General features: G+C 41.5%; 2 protein-coding genes across 2 annotated transcripts in view; both read left to right on the plus strand.

The window, feature by feature from the left end:
- The first annotated feature begins 2469 nt into the window (after positions 1 to 2469).
- On the plus strand, positions 2470 to 12481 carry ZNF770 (zinc finger protein 770). The gene is made up of 2 exons (XM_081107963.1): positions 2470 to 2597; positions 7999 to 12481. The coding sequence occupies exon 2, from the start codon at positions 8055 to 8057 to the stop codon at positions 10146 to 10148; it is 2094 nt and encodes a 697-aa protein (XP_080964089.1). The 5' UTR covers positions 2470 to 2597; positions 7999 to 8054; the 3' UTR covers positions 10149 to 12481.
- A 1592-nt stretch (positions 12482 to 14073) lies between these two features.
- AQR (aquarius intron-binding spliceosomal factor) overlaps positions 14074 to 20240 on the plus strand; it is a 95857-nt gene continuing 89690 nt past the window's right edge. Inside the window, exon 1 of the mRNA XM_081107938.1 lies at positions 14074 to 15001. Coding sequence (XP_080964064.1) covers positions 14927 to 15001 — 75 coding nt within the window. The 5' untranslated portion in view covers positions 14074 to 14926. The remainder of the gene's footprint in view (positions 15002 to 20240) is intronic.

Consider the following 20240-nt stretch of genomic DNA (forward strand, 5'->3'; position numbering starts at 1 on the left):
ATACATATCTTCTTTTATTATACTGCACTTCTTTGTCTGCATGCTGCTCTGAGCTGAAAACGGCATTGAAGTCTAGAGCCTCACTGTCCCATCTTTATATACCTAGAAGTGAATCCCTTGTGTTTGATACATGATATATCATTAAATAAATGGATGATTGATTACATTGCTCATTTTAAAGATGGCAAAACAGAGGTTCAGAAAGGGCTAATAACTTACAAGGACACGCACTAACAAGTTGCAGAGATAAGATACTAACCCAAATGTATGCCATGACATTCATTTACTTTTCCTTTCCACTACTACCATCTCTCCTATGCAGTGGTTCTCAACCTTCTTAATGCCGCGACCCTTTAATACAGTTCTTCATGTTGTGGTGACCCCCAACCATAAACTTATTTTCGTTGCTACTTCATAACTGTAATTTTGCTACTGTTATGAATCATAATGTAAATATTTGATATGCAGGATGTATTCTCATTGTTCTCGACCCACAGGTTGAGAACCGCTGCCATCTATAGTGTTCAATCCTGCCTCCACATATTCTATTTATCCATACTATACCCTTTACTAAGTCCATGTTCAAATCTCACCTAATAAAAACTTCCTGATGACTCTTATTCATGATAATTTCTCCCCCTTTTTCCAGAAGCTTCCTGAGATAGCTGTTAAGATAAGTGGGGAAGATTATGAGGTAAGGTGTGGCCTTGGAAAATAGCTTATCCATGTCCCATTGGTGTTCCAACTCCATATTCAGGTGCAAAGGCCTATTTATTTTGCAGGTAATGTACCCTCCATTAGTCCCCAACCTCAGGTAATAGTCTCTCATGGTCTGTCTATCGCTCCAAAGAATTTGTGTGGCTGGAGGTAGATGCAATTGTTTGCATGGTTTGGCTGAGCTCCTAGGAGAAGCTGTAGAATAGAGCAAGTTTCCAAGGGTTATTTGAACAAACAGAATCCCACCCTAGGATTAGCACTCAGGGTAACTAAAGCTTTCCCTTCCCTCTCTCCATCTTTGCTTCTATTGGAAGTTGGGGCTTCACCTTTTCCTAAACATGACTTCTCCAAGGATGCTACATGAGAAGGAAAAGCTCGTTTTCTATTAGCTATTTACTCATGTAACCACAACGGAAATAGACTTACTTTTCATTGGCCCAACATCTCCCCTTTTAACATTATAAATAACAATTTTTGTTGTCAGTCACCCTTTAAAAGTAATGCAAAAAGTTACAGTCAAAGAAATGTGCTTGTTACTTATTCTCATTTCCTCATCAGAGACAGTTAGAACCAGAACCTGCACAAATCTACAATAAATTCTTTTCCAATGCCTTTTGTACTCAAAATCTCAGTAGATATGTAAGCATTATACCCAGTAATAATGTGCCATCCTAGTCTGTAACTGTACTACACATTTAAACCTTAGTGGTGTCTACATATAATATTGATGTAGCTATAATTTTGGAGGCAGTTGTGAATTAAAATTGCAGGTCTGCTATTAGACTTCCTGTACTCACATCCGCTGCCATCGCGTATCAGCCGTGTGCTGTTAAGTTCCTTAATGTCTGGGTCTCATTTTCCTCATTTTAAAATAGGATCCTATCACTTCATAAAATTGTTGTATTTCATATAAAAACAGCCATAAATCAACTAATTGAGGCTTACTATGCACTAGACATTATGTTGAGCACATTCACCTAATTGATAGAGAAATTTGAAGATACTAAGACATTAGGCACAGAGATTTGTACATGGTGCACAACTAAAATAGGTATAAGGAATGAATGAGGCGCCCAGAAGCCAACAAGGTCCGCAGCGGGCAGGTCGGAGGTAGAACCGGGAATGGAGGAGCCCAGTTGTGTCTGATCACAAAGCCTGTCTCGGGCCCCTACGCATACCTGACGGTGTACAGAGTCCGAGACCGAGCGAGAACAGGGAGCCCCTAGCGGCCTTGTGTTGGGAGGACCAGCCCAGAGCGCCCTCAAGGCGGCTCGCCAGTTTCCAGCAGGGCCTTGAGCCCAATGGTCAGGGCCACAAGGTTTCCCTAGTTGACACTCAGGGCTGAGAGGAAAAGACACCCTTCTTGCCCCAGCCGGTTTGGCTCAGTGGATAGAGCTCGGCCTGCGGACTGAAAGGTTCTGGGTTCCATTCCGGTCAGGGCTCATGCTCGTTGGGGGCCTGCAGGAGGCAGCTGATCAATGATTCTCATCATTGATGTTTCTCTCTTTCCCTCTCCCTTCCTCTCTGAAATCAATTAAAAAATATTTTAAAAAAAGGAAATGCATCCTTCTTCACTCCTCTGTTGTCTTCCCCACCGAAACTGAGGTGCGGGGTGAGAGGCGCTGGGGTTGGGGGCGCACCTCTCTCGGAGCACCCTCTCCCCAATGAGACTGGCGGGCCGGCCGAGGCGACGGCGGCCCTAGGGTTCCGGGGAGCCTGTTTCCAGCCGGACCACGTCCCTGGGCGCTCCCCGGTGCGCGCCTGCGCGCTCTGCCCGCCGCCGCGCCGGCATTGAGGACCTGCGCTCAGTGCCGTGAACGTGCGCTAGCGGCCTTCGCGGCTCCGGGCATGTGTGGCCGCCGGCTCCGTGGCAGCTGCAGGTGCGTGAGGAGGGCGTCCGGAGCCCGGGAGTGAGGTGGAGCGAGCCCCAGGGAGGGTCGGGCCTGCCTCCATTCCCCCAAAGTTCTCAGGGACCCAGAACGGGGGCGCCGCGACCTTAGCTCCTTCTCCTTGCCTGTTCCCCGCGCCCCGACCGTGTCTCCGCGGGAGTGGGAATCGCCGAGAGCAAGGCCCAGGGAGAACGCTTCTCCTGCGCTGGGACGGGTCATGCCACATAGGGCATATTTTCCCTGGCTGCGGCCGGAGCAGTGCTCACCCTTGCTTGCCCTTCCTTTCCTGGTGTGGGATTTTGCAATCTCCGTGCTGGGCGGAACCCCTAGGTACTTGTTGGTTGTGGGCGATTAGGGCGAGGGCCGGATGTCTGGGTCCCCCGTCCAGTGCAGTTCCCCCGCCCTGGGTTGGAGAGGTGAGGATTCAAGGCCAAGGAGAGTGGCCGGGTGTGTGTGTGGGGGGGGGGGGGTGGGGGGGGGTGGGGGGGGGAACAGAGGGGGTACGGGGGGACGGGGGGGGAGTAGGAAGAGGGAAAGGCTGTGGTCAGTGTCGCCAGCGCTTATGCCCCAAGTGAAAGTTGTCTGAGTTTCTCAGGTGTTTCGTTTCTTTTTTCATTGACTTTTGTGAAAGGCTCACTTCGTTTTAAGGGCGTGAGTGAAGGCTTAGAAAACCAACAGGTTTTTGGCCTTGAAGCAACTTTGGCGTTTTTGAGATCAGTGTTTACAGCCTCATAACGGAGTGTATCATGCTGTGGTCAGGATAGTTTTCAGATCGAACGATTGAGGTTTGCTAGTTTATTTTTTTTATTTTCAGTTTAACATAGGAAAAACTACATAGTTTGGGGGTTGTTTTTTGTTGTTGTTGTTGGTTTGTTTGTTTTTGACCAAAAGAATTGATTGAGAGCATAGAGAATCAGTTGAAGTAGGATTTGGACCTCTGTGGAATTAATACGCACCCCGTGTCAGTACGGGGTGGACTGCGCTTGGAGGCTGGGGATCCCTGAGCTGTCACTTATAAATAGGGATGAGATCACTGCTGCCACCCATGGTGCTAACAATACAGGGCTCCTCCGAAGTGGTTTCCCATGTGATGTGGAGGTCAGTGACAGTAGTATCCAGGCTTAGCCTAGTGGTAGATGATAAACCGTAGTCTCTTTTTGGCACAGGAGCTGTAGGTACTCAATTCCTCTTATAATCAGAGATGGCAGTTTGTGTGTGGGTCTAGTGTAGGATTTTTTTTTTTTTCTTTTAAGGATATTTCATAGATACAAAGAGAAGGAGAAATCTACAACAGGAATTGAGGCTCCAGGCCAAAATCCTTTGTGTGATCTTTCAGATCCAAGGATATACAATTGCAAGGCTTTGCCTGGCTGGCCAGGCGGTGGGAGGTGGAAAAATATATTTTCTACTCTGTTTTATGAAACAGACACATGTGCATGGTCAGTGCATTGAAGTTTTCTGGAGGGAGTTGCATGTAGGGACTCGCTCCTTTCCTCCTGCTAGCTAGCCATGCTCATACGACACTGCATTCTATCGTGGCTCAGATAACTCCACTGTGAGGACCTTGGCTGAGGCACTTCCCAGGTGTCTCCACGATGACCTTATTGGGAGGGAATGGCCTTGACTGATGCACTTCTCTGCGTTTTGACTCAGGACCTTTCAACTCCTTCCTTCCTCCCTAGTCTGGCCCACAGGTCCATAAAGAGACGAAGCCTTTGTTGGGGTCTCTGTAGTAAGATGATTGTGTGCACTGCATCTACCTGACTCTCACCTAGTGTCGTACCATTTAGTAGACCACTGGGGAGCCAGCAGTACTTCTTTTAGCTTCTCTCCTGCACTGTCGCAGTAAGGGAACAAAGGCTTGATCAGTTTGGCTCATTTGTCTTGGTTGACTATGTTAACACCTGATTGATCGACAGGAATTAAATATATTGCCAAATTCTTGGTAGTTCACTAGATTCGTGACTGACTTTTAATCCTCATAACTGCTATTGTGTTAGCAATTAGGGATTGGGAGGTTGTTCACCTGTAATTTCTCTAACTCCATCATGAAAATGCATATTAATAGCACCAGCAGTTGATTGTTACTTACATGGATATCCGGGTATTTTATAAATTAATACTAGTGGCCCGGTGCACAAAATTCGTGCATGGGGGCGGGCGGTTCCCTCAGCCCAGCCTCCACCCTTTCCAATCAGGGACCCCTTGGGGGATGTCTGACTGCCTGGAAGCAGTCGGACATCCCTCTCGCAATCTGGGACCGATGGCTCCTAACTGCTCACCTGCCTGCCTGCCTGATCGCCCCTAACCGCTCTGCCTGTCTGCCTGATTGCCCCTAACTGCCCTCCTCTGCCAGCCTGGTTGCCCCCAACTGCTCTCCCCCAGTCTCTGTCTCTCTTTGTTTTTCTCAGCAGTCCTCCAGGCCTCCCTGCCTCCCTCTTCCTCTTTGCTGGCTGGGAGGGGAAGGGGCCAGTGGGAGCTGCTACACCCTCTGCCCACCCTCCCTTCCATTCAGGCCTCTTCAGGCCCAGTCTGTTTTGTTTCCTCATTCTGAGAGAGGCTCCGAGAGTGAGCTGGGAGGGAGGGAAAGAAAGGGAGAAAAGGCTGTGAGCTGGTGGGCGCTGTGTGTGTCTGTGCGTGTCTGTGCCTGTGTGCAGTTGTGAGTGAGTGTGAGTGCCGGCCCCACCTCCCCCGTCCCCGTCTCCACTGCCACAAGTTCCCACCCACCAGAGCCTGCTGCATGCGCAGCCTGGGTGTTAGGTTGAGCCTCTGGTCGTTGTGGATGTGACGGACTCAGGGTTTTTATATATTAGGATAAGGGGCTTGCGATCAGTTTATTTTATTTTGCATAAACCTCTGTGGGATATTTTCTTTGGCCTCTAATTAGATTTTTGATAACTATTTTGGGATTATATTGGCAAACCAGACACTGTTGTCTTCCTTATACTAGTAATCCTGTCTCATGCTATAGACCAGTGATGGCGAACCTTTTGAGCTCAGCGTGTCATTATTTTGAAAAACCCTAACTTAACTCTGGTGCCGTGTCACATAGAAATTTTTTGATATTTGCAACCATAGTAAAACGAAGACTTATATTTTTGATATTTATTTTATATATTTAAATGCCATTTAACAAAGAAAAATCAACCAAAAAAATGAGTTCGCGTGTCACCTCTGACACGCGTGACATAGGTTCGCCATCACTGCTATAGGCCTTCATCTTACTTAATAGATAACTTAGTCACTTTGAATAAAGTAATTGATTTGTTGTGGGTTCCTCTGTCTAGTGTTGTGTGAAGAAGTATGCCAGAAACAGCTTTCACAAACTTTTTTACCTCTTCCTACAGAAGTTTCACAAAACAGTATTTATCCTTGCTATATGTTATGCCAGCGATTTTCAACCTTTTTCATCTCATGGTACACATAAACTAATTACGAAAATTCTGCAGCACACCAAAAAATATATTTTTTTGTCAATCTTACAAAACAAATAGGTATAATTTTGATTCATTCACCCTGGATGATTATTGTTGTGTTGGCTGCTGCCATTTTTTAATTTGACAATCTAAGGGAAAAGAGGTCAGTTCTGACTAGTCAGATATTGCATGTTTTTTAAATTTTTGCAGCACACCAGGCTGCTGTGGCACACCAGTTGAAAACCACCATGTTATACAATCTGATATTTTCTACTCTGTTTTATGAAACAAAAATGCTGATCATAATCCACTGAACTGATTTTACAATCCATTAATGTATACTGACATGCAGTTTGAAACACACTGATAAAGCAACTGTTAGAAGATATTTGCTCAACAAATGAATTATGATTTTTTTTTTCCCTTCTGATTCGGATTGCTGAAGAGAACCACATTGGGTGTGTTTGTGGTTTTGTGGTTAAGGTGTCTTCTAGGAGAGGACAGTAAGTAGCAAATAGCATATATGTTGGATTTGGATAAATCAACGGACAAAAGAACCCTGAGTTTCTGGTAAACCTGTTATCTCTCTGATCGCAACTAGAAGATACAACATTAGAATGAGAGAGCTAGAACAATTTTTTTTTGTTTTGTAAATCTCTGGCTCCCTTATTTAAAGAGAATGCAGTAGTAGAAGAAGGATGAGAAGAAAATTGGCTTTTCTCATTAAAGAAGGGAAGATAGAGTGTAAGATGGTTGTGAGAGTGCCTTTTCTATGTGTCCTACAGAGGTATATTAGAAGAAAAGTTGTATCTTTATATTAACTCTGAAAACAAAATGATCCTTTTATTATATTGCCTAAAAAGTGAATCACAATCAACTTTCAATTACTTTTAGCCATAGATAGGTATATATGTAACCAGTTTGTGGACTTCCTTGCCTCTGAACTTGTCTTTTGGAGATTCTATAATGAAGTGGAAAGGATAAATAAAAAGAACTGTAAATTTAATTAGTGTTTTTATATCTTAGAAACCCTAGAAATGATATTAAGTAGATAAGAATAAGGTTTTAAAATTTGATCAGTTTGGAGCTAAATGATACCTTAACATTTATATCGCTTCAGTTTTTCAACATGTTCAGATGCATCAGGAGGCATTTTTCTGATTTAGAGATAAGGAATCTGTATTTCCGTCTTCCTGGTACTAAGATCATATAGTGGCAAATCCAAGACTAGAACCCAGGTTTTCTGGGACATTTTCTCCCAGTTGACATGTTGTCTTTTTTTGGTCCAAAGAAGAAGTAATTGAGAGTAAATAGTGTTAATGATGAAATCTAACTTTGACAAATGAAATATTCCATTCTCAAATCATGTCCATAGTATGCTGTAATTGAATGAAAATACATCTTATTTTTAGTATTATATTTTCATTCTTACACTTAAATTTTTTAAAGTGATAAAGCAACTAAATATTGACAAATCAGTTTAGTCTCATCTTAATGTATCATCTTTTTAAAAATATATTTTTATTGATTTGAGAGAGGAAGGGAGAAGGAGAGATAGAAACATCTGTGATGAGAGAGAATCATGGATCGGCTGTTTCCTGCATGCCCCACACTGGGGATCGAGCCTGCAACCAGGCATATGCCCTAATCAGGAATCAAACCATGACCTCCTGGTTCATAGGTGAATGTTCAACCATTGAGCCATGCCAGCAGGCAGTGTATCATCTTAATTAGAAATATAGCTTGAAATTATATTGTTATTTAAATATTTCTTTTAAAGACTCATCACTTCTCTATATGTGTGAAATTAGTTTTATGATTCTAAAGTATTCATTCAAAATGGTTATTTTAAATACAAGAAAAGTCCAGATCTCCCCCTTATCCTTAATATCTTTAGTCAAAGGACAATTTATAATTATTTTTTTCATATGAATAAATAATTTTTAAATTAATACATTTTTATTTTTTATTTTTAGACATCTGTGGAGAGTAAGAATACTATGGAGCTCATCAGAATGTATCACTGAAGAATATGATGGCTGAAAACAATTTAAAAATGCTAAAGATTGAACAGTGTGTAGCAGCCAATAAGCTACCTAGAAACAGGCCATATATTTGCAATATTTGCTTCAAGCACTTTGAAACACCATCAAAATTAGCTAGGCATTATCTCATTCATACTGGTCAGAAGCCATTTGAATGTGATGTGTGTCATAAAACTTTTAGGCAACTAGTTCACCTGGAGAGACATCAACTAACTCATAATCTGCCTTTCAAATGTAGTATTTGTCAACGCCACTTTAAAAATCTGAAGACGTTCGTGAAGCACCAACACCTTCACAATGAAACCTACCAGAATGATGTTAAACAGGTTAGAAGATTGTTGGAGGCCAAGCAAGAAAAGCCAGTGTATGGAATGTATCCTACTTTTACCTCGGAGGAGCGATGGGCCTTACACCCCTCTACTAAGTCTGATCCTACCTACAGCCCTGCAAAGAAGAGAAAGAATATTCACGCATGTACAATCTGCGGCAAGATGTTCCCGTCACAATCAAAACTCGATAGGCATGCACTTATTCATACTGGTCAGAGGCCTTTTAAATGTGTCCTGTGCAGTAAATCTTTCCGACAGTCGACTCATTTAAAGATCCACCAACTCACACATTCAGAAGAAAGACCTTTTCAATGTTGTTTCTGTCAAAAAGGATTTAAGATTCAAAGCAAACTTCTGAAGCATAAACAAATCCATACCAGGAATAAGACTTTTCAGACTCTTTCATTAAAAAAGAAGAATCCAGAGTCATGCCCCCTACCTAATAAATTAAATCCAAAGCAGGATAGTTTTGAAAATGGTGATATAGATGAATCCGAGGAGAATAATCAACTTGATGTCCATTCTATTTATATTGTTCCTTTTCAGTGTCCAGAGTGTGAAGAATGTTTTGAATCAGAGAAGATTCTCAATGGACACAAATGTTTTCCTGCCAGAAGTGGCAAAATTCCAAGCAGTTTCAAAAGAAGCCTCAACTATAAAACTATTGTTAAAAAGATCTTGGCCAAGCTTAAACATGTTGGGAGTAAGAAATTAGATAATTTTAGATCTGACAAAAAATCATTTAAAAACAGTTTCTTGAAAAAATGTGATCTTATTTCTGGTGAGCAGAGCCCCGAACAAACCCAGAGAACATTTATGGGTTCTCTTGGCAAACATGGGACATATAAGACAGTTGGCAATAAAAGGAAGAAAACATTGATGTTGCCATCTTCTTGGCAAAAGCACTACCAGAGCCAAAATATGGGGAAAAACTTGAAAGGTATCCTTACAACAGAAAACATGTTAATTATGGAAAATTCAGTGAATAATAAGGACATACCTATCAGTGGTTCATCAGGTGAGGAATTTTTTGATAACTGTAAAGTGCTTCAATGTGCTTTTTCAGTTCCAAGCGAAAACATGCATACTGGACATAAGATGTGTCCTTGTGACAAATGTGAGAAAGTATTTCCTTCTGTATCCAAACTACAAAGACACTATTTAATTCATACTGGACAGAGGCCTTTTGGTTGTAATGTTTGTGGGAAATCTTTTAGACAGTCAGCTCACTTAAAAAGACATAAATTAACTCATATTGAAAAGATTCCTTACAGACGATCTCTTTGCCAAGTAGAATTTGACAATTTGAGCAAACTTTTCACTCTTCCGGGTGATAATGGTAACTATAATGCTTCCCAACAATGCCAGACTCCTAGTTTTCAAAAATGTGAGGTTTTGGAGTCAGATCAAATATCAGAAATAAAAGTTAAGGCAGAATCAGAGGATTTCATTCTTGATGCCCACTATAGGAGCAGGCAGCCCTATCTCTCTAATTCCCCTCTGGAATCAGAGCAGAGCCATCATAGTCATTGTAGTTACTCAGGACATCCTGAGAGGAATGATGGCCTTCTTTACCAATGCAGTGTTTGTTCTAAAAGTTTTAGATCCCCATCTAAACTGGAGAGACACTATCTAATTCATGCAGGACAGAAGCCCTTCGAATGCTCAGTTTGTGGCAAAACATTCAGACAGGCCCCTCACTGGAAGAGACATCAACTCACTCATTTTAAGGAACAGCCACAGAAAAACTAGTCTTAAATTTGGTTATATAACTGACAGAGCCACTAACTTACGGTCTCTTTGGTGATCTTGTTCTCTAAGCCTGTATAATTTAAAATATATTTTCATCAGAAGGCCTGCATAAGGTTGAATGATTTTACAGGCACAGTAAGGTAAGATACATAGAAAATTAAAACAATGCTTTAGGAACAGCCATATTTTTAGAGGGAAGAACATGATTTGATGGCATAAAGTAAGCATCTGTCTTATTATAATACATCTTTGGCTTTATTGGAAGTGTTGTAAATCTATGATGCAGTACAAACAATTCAGCCCCATTTGCTTTTTAAAGGAATTATTCCTTGAGACATGCCATCTCCTTTTAGAAATAGTCAAAAACGGAGGCAAAAATTGGTTTTGGGCTGCAGCAAATAGCTCCATGATACTTCATTTATTTTACATTTCACATGAGAGCACAAGTTTGTTCACCTGTGGCTCAAATTCCATTGCAAAATTTTTGTTGTTGTAAGTTTAAAAAATAAAAAGGCAATAAAAGCGAAAATGGATGAGAAAATAGCATTATTTTCACTGTTTTTTTCCAAGCCATTTAGTCTTAGGATTCTGTGGTAGCTTTACCTCCTTTTTCACAGGTGATTATAATCACTTTTTGCCCAATCTGCTGTTGTCTTTCCCAAAATAATTTAAAAGCAGTAGAGAGATTAGGATGCACCTCCATACATTAACATGTTTGTTTATCAGGGATATTATCCAAGTGCCACAATCATTTGCTAACATGTATGCAATGTTATCTTTTCAGAGGAATAAATGTAATTTGTCTATTTGCTTATTCATGAATGACAGCAGTAGTTAATTTTTACATTTCAGTAAAACTTTGTTTTAATACCTCGTTGAGTGATCCTATGATTTAAATCTATTCTGTTTGATCAAAAATCAATGATTTGGTCTAGTTATGGTTTTTATTCATAAGATTCTAATGCAAAATAATGTTATTTTGATCCTTAGTAAATTGTTATTTTAATTATTAAGGTAATTATTCTTGTATAAGAATAAGATGCTTATAGAATTGAGGGTATCATTCTTCTAAACAGTACTGTCATGATTTGGGAAATATTTCATCTTAAACTATAAAAGATTTATAATCACAAATTTCCCCTCATATTTATCATTTTTAATAAAATCTTTAAGAATAGCATTTCCTAGCAATAAAAAAAAAATAATAACCATTATCTTTCTAAGGTGAAAAGAACAGGTGGGTATTTATTCTAGCACACTTAAATACAGTGACAAGCCCTCTATTGAGAACGAATAAATGAGCAATTGTAAGTTTTGAATTTACTCGGTGAATTGTCTGTGTGTGAAAGGGAGGGGTTGGACTGTTTACATGTTTTACAAATGAATTTTGAGAAACTCGGGCTTAATTTAAAGACACAAAACAGTACAGATAAAATCCCCAATGATGTGCAAATGTGCAGGAGAGCCATGTTTTAAAGAATAAGTTCTCTTAGGTTTCCTTAAGGTACGTTCTTCCAGTGCAAGCACGATGGTTAATAGAAGTTGCTTTAGGCAAAACTTCAAGAACACATCTGTAACATTAAAGCAAGTAATAACTAGTTCATACTTTCTAAGAATAAAGAAAGGTTCAAAATGTTTTTTCCCCTTAATATGTCTGAAATCGTGTATTTTTGGATTTTCCTAAGCTGCTAATATAATTTTATTTGAAGTAAATGTCTCATATACTTCTTTCCCAGCCCAAACAGGGAGAGTCCTTAAGAGTGCTGTTATGATTATTAGACTTTGTGTGCCTAAGTGATAGTATATTTTTTTTGGCCTATGCCTTTTTAAACTGTTTCATATTGAAAGTTGAAATATTGTAAAAAATTTTGTCAAAGATGTACTGTAGTGCTATTTGAAGTACCTGTAACAAAATACTTATTTACCTTTACTATCCCTGCAAGCTTCTTGTGGAAACTATATAGGAGTGAAAATAAACTGTATACATCCATGAAAAGATTAAACATTCGATATTAAATGATGAGTTGCTGCATGCCAGAGTGGTTAGTGTTATTGAATCAATTACTTTGGTTTTCTGAAAAATAAACTTTATAAATATCTTTAAAGAGAATTAGAAGAATTTTTCCTTTGGATGATTCCAGGCTGTAGCATGATTATTTACAGAAGCAATTTGATTGGCTTAGTTAGTGGAATTATTGTTTCTTGTTTTGTACTGCAATAGGTTCTACAATTTTAGGACAAAATGTGTATGTGTTGAAGAAAAGTAGGTGGTGGTTAAGAGTCTTGAAAAATTCAAATTTCAGAATATTTTAAAAATAAAGTTTCAAATTACACAGTTTGGACTTTTTTTTAAAGGGAAAAATTACATAATGCTGGATCAAGGTACTAATTACCACATACTTTCCTAGGCCCACTCCGATCCACCTTCTATACTGAACTTACTAACATGGGTATTTAAGCATTTACTTTTTGTTCATGTTACAATTCATTGATAGCTTCTTATCACGTACAAAAGGATGTGCTAACTCCATTTCATGTCACATGATCTACCTGCCTGCCCATTTAGCCTCCTCTTTGGCCTTCCTCTCCAGATTTGTACTAAAGAAATACAGAACTAGTTCCTCCAATGCATGGTGTCCTTGTTATTTTCCCTGCCTCTATCTCATTTACTTAGTATTAATTTAAATTAGGTACAGACATGCTCTTCAAAGAAGAAATTTAGTTGAGCCAGGTTTTATTCATTTTTCTGCCATGATTATGAGAAAAAACTCAAGTGTTCAAAACTGACTTGTAGAAAACATTTCAATGTACATGCTTATGTAAGATAACCAATTAGAATTACAGACATTTTAGCAAGTCTTTGAAGTCTGGTTATCTTGCAAGAATCCTTTGTTAGAAATAACATTTGCAAGGACTGTTTTATGATGCACAATATTTGCTTTTCAGAAGCTTTAGGGAAAGGGAACATTTAATTCCTCTCTTGAGATTTCTCCTATTGTCAAAAGGGCTTAGAATTTCAGGTCTAACTGCAAGAATTCTATTAGTACTAAGAGAAGAAAATAAAATTTAAAAGTGGTACGATGGTATTATTAAATGGATATGGAACGTGTAATACTTTGCATTTGCATTAGCAAATTTCTATACATTCTTGAAGTTTAAGCTTAAATACTCCTTCCTCTTTTCCATGCCTCCCTGCTTTGGGTCTTATTTTGTTGGTCAATTCATTTTGTTCATTAGATTCCACAAATAAGTGAGATCATGTGATAGGAAGCCTTCCTGATTTTACCCAGCATTTCATCCACTGTGCTCCCACTGCCTTTTGTTCATAATTCTGTTGTCACTGTTGAACAGTAGTTTTCAAACTTTAGTATGCACTGGAATTGGAGGGCTTATTAAAAACAGATTGCTGACCGCATCCTCAGAGTTTCTGATTCAGTGTCGGTTTGGCCTGAGAATTTGCATTTATACAGGTTAGCTTTTGCTGTGGTATTGAGACTACACTTTGAAAACCACTGAACTAAACTACATGCTTCTGGAAAGAAAGGGAATGCATCTTTTTGTGTTTTATACACAACAGTTTAAAACACCTTGATATCCTCAAATATATACTGAGTGTACAAAGGAAGAAATGAACGGAGCCATTGTTGCAAACTTAACATTCTCCTTAAATCTATAACTTCACTTAGAGCCTTTCATTCACTCTTGGAATGAGTTTACTTTCTAATAAGATGAGGTCAAAGCCAATTCAGCATGTACTTTCAAAATTTCCTTCCTGTTCATTCTTAGGTATTAAGAGAAATGGAAATGTATGTTTATACATTATAGTAAGATGTATATACACAAATGTTCATAGCAGCTTTATAACAGTCAAGAACTGGAAACAATCCAAGTGTTCATCCACCGACGAGTAGGTTAACAAACTGTCATAAACCCATTTAATAGAATACTACTCAGCAATAAAAAGGAATAAACTAATAGGTGCATCGACATGGATGAAGCTCAAAATCATTATGCTAAGTGGAAAAAAGACAAAAGGTGCATGCTATATTATTTCATTTGTGTAAAATCTATGAAAAGTAACCACCAATCTATACAACTAGAGTGACAGAAAGCAGATCAGTGATTGCCTGAGAATGGGTGGGTTCGAGTGGCAATCGGCATGGATTGCAAAAGGGCACGAGAAAACTTAGGGGCAATACATGTTTATTATCATTTTGGTGATGCTTTCACGGATGTATGACTGAAAACGGATCAGATTTTACTCTAAATATGTGCAGTTCATTGTAGTCAACTTAGATATCCAAGAGTCTGTTAAAAACAGTTAAAACCAAGACCTTCATTCTCGGTCTGTTTTTCCACTACTGCTTTTTATAGCTGAAAGAAACATTAAGTCGTCCCACGCCCCACAATCATACCTAGAGAAACCCTCACCAAACACCACCTTTACTTGGCGCGCTGCTCGCTGAGACCTCAAAATCCGGCCGGCTGGTGTTTTCTCTGAGCTTGCCGCTAGGGGGCGCGTGCGGAGGAGGTCGAAGCCTTGCCTCTCTAGTCACACCCAACGCCTGCAGAGACTTCCGGCTCAGTTCCGTACCGCTTCCGGGGGAATGTTGGGGCTGCTGGACGCGTATCCCGCGGGACGGTGAAGGCTGAGGATTTCCGGGCCGGAGGTGCTTGCCCTGCGTACAGCCGCAGCCGCTCCCTGGGGAAGTGCATCGGGCTCACCGTTGCTCGGAGCGGGCCTTTCTTCCCCACTGGAGCGGAGGGCGAGTGCTGCCATGGCGGCTCCAGCTCAGCCCAAGAAAATCGTGGCCCCTACGGTGTCCCAGATCAACGCCGAGTTCGTGACCCAGGTGCGATGGGGCGAGCACGGCGTGTGTGAGGGAGGAGGACGCGCTGGGTGCTGGGGTTGCCGTGGGGCAGGAGGCCTTCCCGCCCGGCGGAGTCTCCTTCTAGGGAAGACGGGCATGAACAGAAAGTTACCGTGCGAGCTTCGTAGTCGTAGAGTCTGTTGTAGGAGCGATGGGTCCGCGGGAGAGGGAACACCCTGGTCTCCCTGAGACCGGCAGGGAGGGTCTTAGGTGATGCTGAGCTGGTGGTTGGGAAGGGCCTGGGCTGTTTCTCGGGCGTAGAGTAACCTGGCTTTTGAATGGAGCGACGAGAACCCGTGCCGAATGGGCGCGTCTGTGTCGGAGCGCCCTGCGCCTGCGCGCGTTGCTTGGACCCTGTTGGCTGTGTTGCGTTGGGCACCGCGGTTGGCTTTGAATAGGGAAGCACGAGCCTGGAGCCCTCGGAGACGTTCCTAATCCTCCTGCGTTGCGCTGTGTGTCGGATCGGAGTGCGAATAGTGCGGTGCAGAGGTTACCGCCCCGCCTGCTCCCTGGCCCCCGTCTCAGCGGGTTGGCCAGGGCAGAAGCCTTGGAGTCGCTTTGAGTCCTCCCTTTCCCTTAACCCCGCATGGCTACATTCGAAATAAGCTCTTAAACCTGTCTGCTTCGCCACATGTCTCTACCCGAACCCAGGTTCCCGTTGATTGCTGCCTGTACCTGGGCATCCTAACCTGCCTTGTCTTTCCTCTTGCTCTCCTCCGCCCGTTCCTCCTACTGCTGTGGGGGTGATTTTACACAAGTGCAGACCTGGCCATATTACTTACCGTCTTCAGATCTTTAAAGAGTTGTGTCTTTAGGAAAAGAACCGAAATGTTCAGAGTGTTGTGTAACCTGGCCTGTGCTTATATTCGTTTTCCTGTCCCTGTCTCTCTCTGCTGTGGTCATACTGAGCTGCACTTATTTGAATGTGCCTTGCAGTTTTAACCTCCTGGCCTTTGGTCATTGTTCCCTCTGCTTGGAATCCTCTCCCCCCCACCTCCCTCCCTTTATATGGCTAATTCAGTATAGTTCATCTTCATTACTTTGGAGAGGCGTTTACTGACAATTGAGACTAGATTAGGTCTTCCATTTTTCATATACCTGCATTTTTTGTAGTAAAAGTCGTTTCTTAGTTTCCTTCTCTCATGGAGCTTATATTTTAGGGGCAGGAGCCGGACAAATGAACAGTATAGTTTCAGACAGTGATGAGTGCTATCAGGAAAATGAAACAAGATGTTGTGACAGGGACTGCGGTGAGGTATGAAAGGCAGGAAAGTCCTCTCTGAGGTGATGTTTGAGCTAAGACCTGAGTGCGAAAAAAGAAAAGAAAAGAGCTAGTTTTGGGAAGAGCAGTCCAAGAAATAGCAAGTCAAATGGTCTTACTGTGTGAAGGTAAAGAAAGCCACGATCGCAAACATAAGAAGAGGGAGAATGGTATGAGATAAGGACAAAGAATGTGTAGGGACCAGATCATATACAGTTTTGGAGGCTGAGGTACGAAGCTTGGATTTTATTCTAAATACAGATTTCAATTGCAATCCAGTGAGTAATTTATTGGAAAGATCACTGTGGCTAACGTGCCACATTAATTAATGGAATGGGGGTAGGAGAGCAAAAGTAGTAATAGGGTTACCGTTTGGTCCAGTTAATGATGATCACCTCTACTATTAAAGATTGAAGTAGACTGATATACTCTGAAACTAGAGGCAGTAGGTTTGTGGAGGGATGGAAGAAGAGACAAACTGAACATAATTTGAACAATTGGGCGAACGATTTGGACATTTACTGTGATGGGGAAGGCTGGGAAAAGAGATGGTTTAGTGGGAAATGTCAAGATTTCTGTTTTGGCCATGGTAAGTATGAGATGCCTGTAGACATTCCATTGAAAGTGTTGACAAGGCTGTTGAATGTGGGAATCAAGAACATGTTGGCAAGTTCTGGGTTTGAATATTAATTTTGAAGTTATTAATTCAAGATGGTACTTAAAACTGTAGGATTGACTGAGATGTCCTGCAGAATGTTGTTTGTAAACATATACTATGTACCGTATCCTGCTGTAGATTGTGAGAACTGAGGCTAGGGACTATGTCTGCTTTACTCCCCTTGCACTGCCAGCACCTAGCGTTGCATTAGGACACATTGTGTGATGGGTATGCATTTGCTGAAAGAATGAGGGAATGAATTAATGAATAAACATACTGGCGCATTAAGATGTGATGAGAGGAATGATCATTCTCAGCAGTCTTGGGCCATGATAGCAAACATTAATGCTTACTATTTGGCAGATAACTGTTTTGGGCTCTTAGGCTGCAAAGATGAATCAAATGTGATTCTTGTCTTCAGGGAGTTCACAGTCTATGGATGGAGACTAAGAGACTTAAAGAAGTCATCATAATTCAGTGTGATAAATGCCAGAAGAGTGATGTGAGGGAAGTGCTTTGAGAATAAAATTTAAAATGATTACACTTGTCCAAGGAAAGAATTTTCTCATTGATAAAGTGCCATTGAAGTTGGAGTCTAAAACATTAATAGGAAGGTGGAGAAATAGGTGTTCTCGGTAGAGAGGATGTTAGGTGGTCCTGCTCCTCCACTTCCTCTCCCCTAGCCCCCAAAACCTGACCAGAGAGGGTGCTTTTAAATTATTATTGAATGAATGAGGTGTAGAGGTTAAAATTTAGTTTTAAGATTAGATATCTAAACTTTGACCTTACTTTTTTATGCCACTATGTTTTTACTTATTTTATATCTTTCAAGATTTATTTTTAACAATCTGTGCTGTCATAGCTATACTAAGTGGAGAATTGGAAGAATTCCTATTTTACATGAGACTAGAGAGTGTGGTGAAGGGCAGTATGTTCCTGGAGGTAGAGATGTCTGAGAGGTCACAGGTTAGACCCCAAGGAAAAGGAGAAACTCAAAAAAAAAAAAAAAAGACATGATAGATGCTTAATAAATGTTTGCTAGATCTTTAATGAAGTAGAGATGTACAGTAAACAGTTTGGATCAGATGATAGGATTTACATATTTATTTGGGAGTCCCCAAATCCAAGAAAACAGATCAGGTTCAGTTCTCTTTTTAAAAAAAAAAAAAAAAAATTTTTATTGATTTCAGAGAGGAAGGGTGAGTGAGAGTGACAAGGAAACATCAATGATGAGAATCATTGATAAGATGCCTTCTGTATGCCCCTACTGGGGTTTGAGCTCACAACCCTGGCATGTGCCCTGACTAGGAACTGAACCATGATCTCCTGGTTCATAGGTCAAAGCTCAACCATTGAACCACACAGGCCAGGGTAGATTCTGTTGGGGTCCAGCCCCAGCAGGTCCAGGGGTTCCCAAAGGTGTGGACGGAGTCAGTGAAGAAGGAATGACACGGAGGCAGCGTTCAGTTGATCAGCAGCCTAGCCAGGTTCTTTAGCCAGGTTCTCTATTATCCTGTTACATCTGTATTTATACCATTTGATTTTAATCCTATCTATTCTATTCCAAAGGTTAGGGCATTTGTTATCTCCATTCCAAGATCACTACTCTACTGTTCTGTTAAGCTACAAGGAAGTAACTGAAGGAGATTATCCTAAGTAAAGATTATGTAGCTTAAGCATTCGTAGCTAAGGTGATTAACTACCCGCCTGGCACTTAGTTAAGGGGTTTTACTGATTTATTCCCTTCCTTAGTTCTGTTAATCCCTAACTCCAGGGAAAAATCTCCACCTGGGGAAACAACCTTTCTCGGAGAGGTGACCTTGGTTAAAACACATAGCGCTAAGAAGGGAAGCAAACATATTAAGAACAATATGCCATATACGCCAGGTCCCCTGAAACATATACTGTGCAGATGTTTCTTTCCTGCAGTGACTGTGTCAAGCAGCAAAAATGGACCGGCTTCCGGCAAGATTCAGTTCTTTTAATGGTATGATGTTAGGAAAAGATGGCTGAGTTTTGTGATGCCGATAGGGAGCAGAATGAGGAAGTGAGAACACCACAGAATAATCGGGACTAAAGTGTTTTCTCTTGGGTTGGAAGGTGATTGATAATTTGGGTAAGTGTCGTATGAGTGGGGTATGACGGTAATGTTTTTGAGACTTTCTCAGGCTCAATGTTCTCGTTGCTTGGGAGGCTCTTTAAGTGTGTCAGCTGTGATAGAAACTTAGCCATAGTAGCAAAGAAGACATAGGTCCCATCTCTTAAGTGTTCCAATTAAGTGGGCAGGAAAGATAGATAAGCAAGCAAATAATAATACAGAAAGACAAGACTATGGTCACCATCAGGTAGGGTTGAAGAAGGCTTCATAGAAGAGGTAACATTTCAGATTTTACGTCATTCATCCATTCATCAGCTATAATTTGAGTGCCTCCAGCATAGAACCCTTTTAGAAATATACTGAGTCTTTGTCATTGCCAAAGTTTTCTATTTTTCAAGAGATTGTAGTTTAGGTTCTTTTTTTAAAAAAACAAACAAACAGTATCTCAGTAAGACCATGTTTTTTCTTATTATACAATTCATCTAAGTAACTGGATACATTGTAGATATATGTGTAAAATTCACAATTTCTAGGTAAAACCTCATGTGCTGAAATATAACCTACCAACTCTTTTTTGTTGTTTTTTAACCTACCAACTCTTGTCTACACTAATAAAAGAGAAAAATGGTAATTGGCCTACGGCGATACCATTTTCATTGGCTAATCAGGGCTATATGCAAATTAACTGCCAACTAAGATTGGCAGTTAACTGCCAACTAAGATTGGCAGTTAACTGCCAACTAAGATTGGCAGTTAACTGCCAACAAGATGGCGGCTAATTTGCATATGTAGGCACAATGCAGGGAGGCGAAAGGGAAAGCAGGAAGAAGCCCCCTGCCACTGACAGTGATCGGAAACCCAGGGGGGAGCTAAGAGCTGGGGGGCAGGGCAAAGGCGGCCCTGGGGCCGCCTTTGCCCTGCCCCCCAGCCATGATCGGGGAATCAGGCGCCTTTGCTGCCCTGGCCAGTGATAGCAGGAAGTAGGGGTGGAGCCAGCGATGGGAGCTGGGCACGGTCCAAGCTGGCAGTCCCAGGAGCTAGGGGTCCCTTGCCTGGGCCTAAAGCGAAGCCCACGATCGCGGCGCCCCCCGCTGCCACTGCAGGTCCCCGCTGCCCGGGCCGGACGCCTAGGCCAGAGGTGTCAGGCCTGGGCAGGGGCAGAGCCTGCAACCGCGGGGAGCTGGGGGTCCCCTGCCCAGGCCTG

This window comes from Myotis nattereri (genome assembly GCF_964212035.1).
Source record: "Myotis nattereri genome assembly, chromosome: 1".
Lineage (NCBI taxonomy): Eukaryota > Metazoa > Chordata > Mammalia > Chiroptera > Vespertilionidae > Myotis > Myotis nattereri.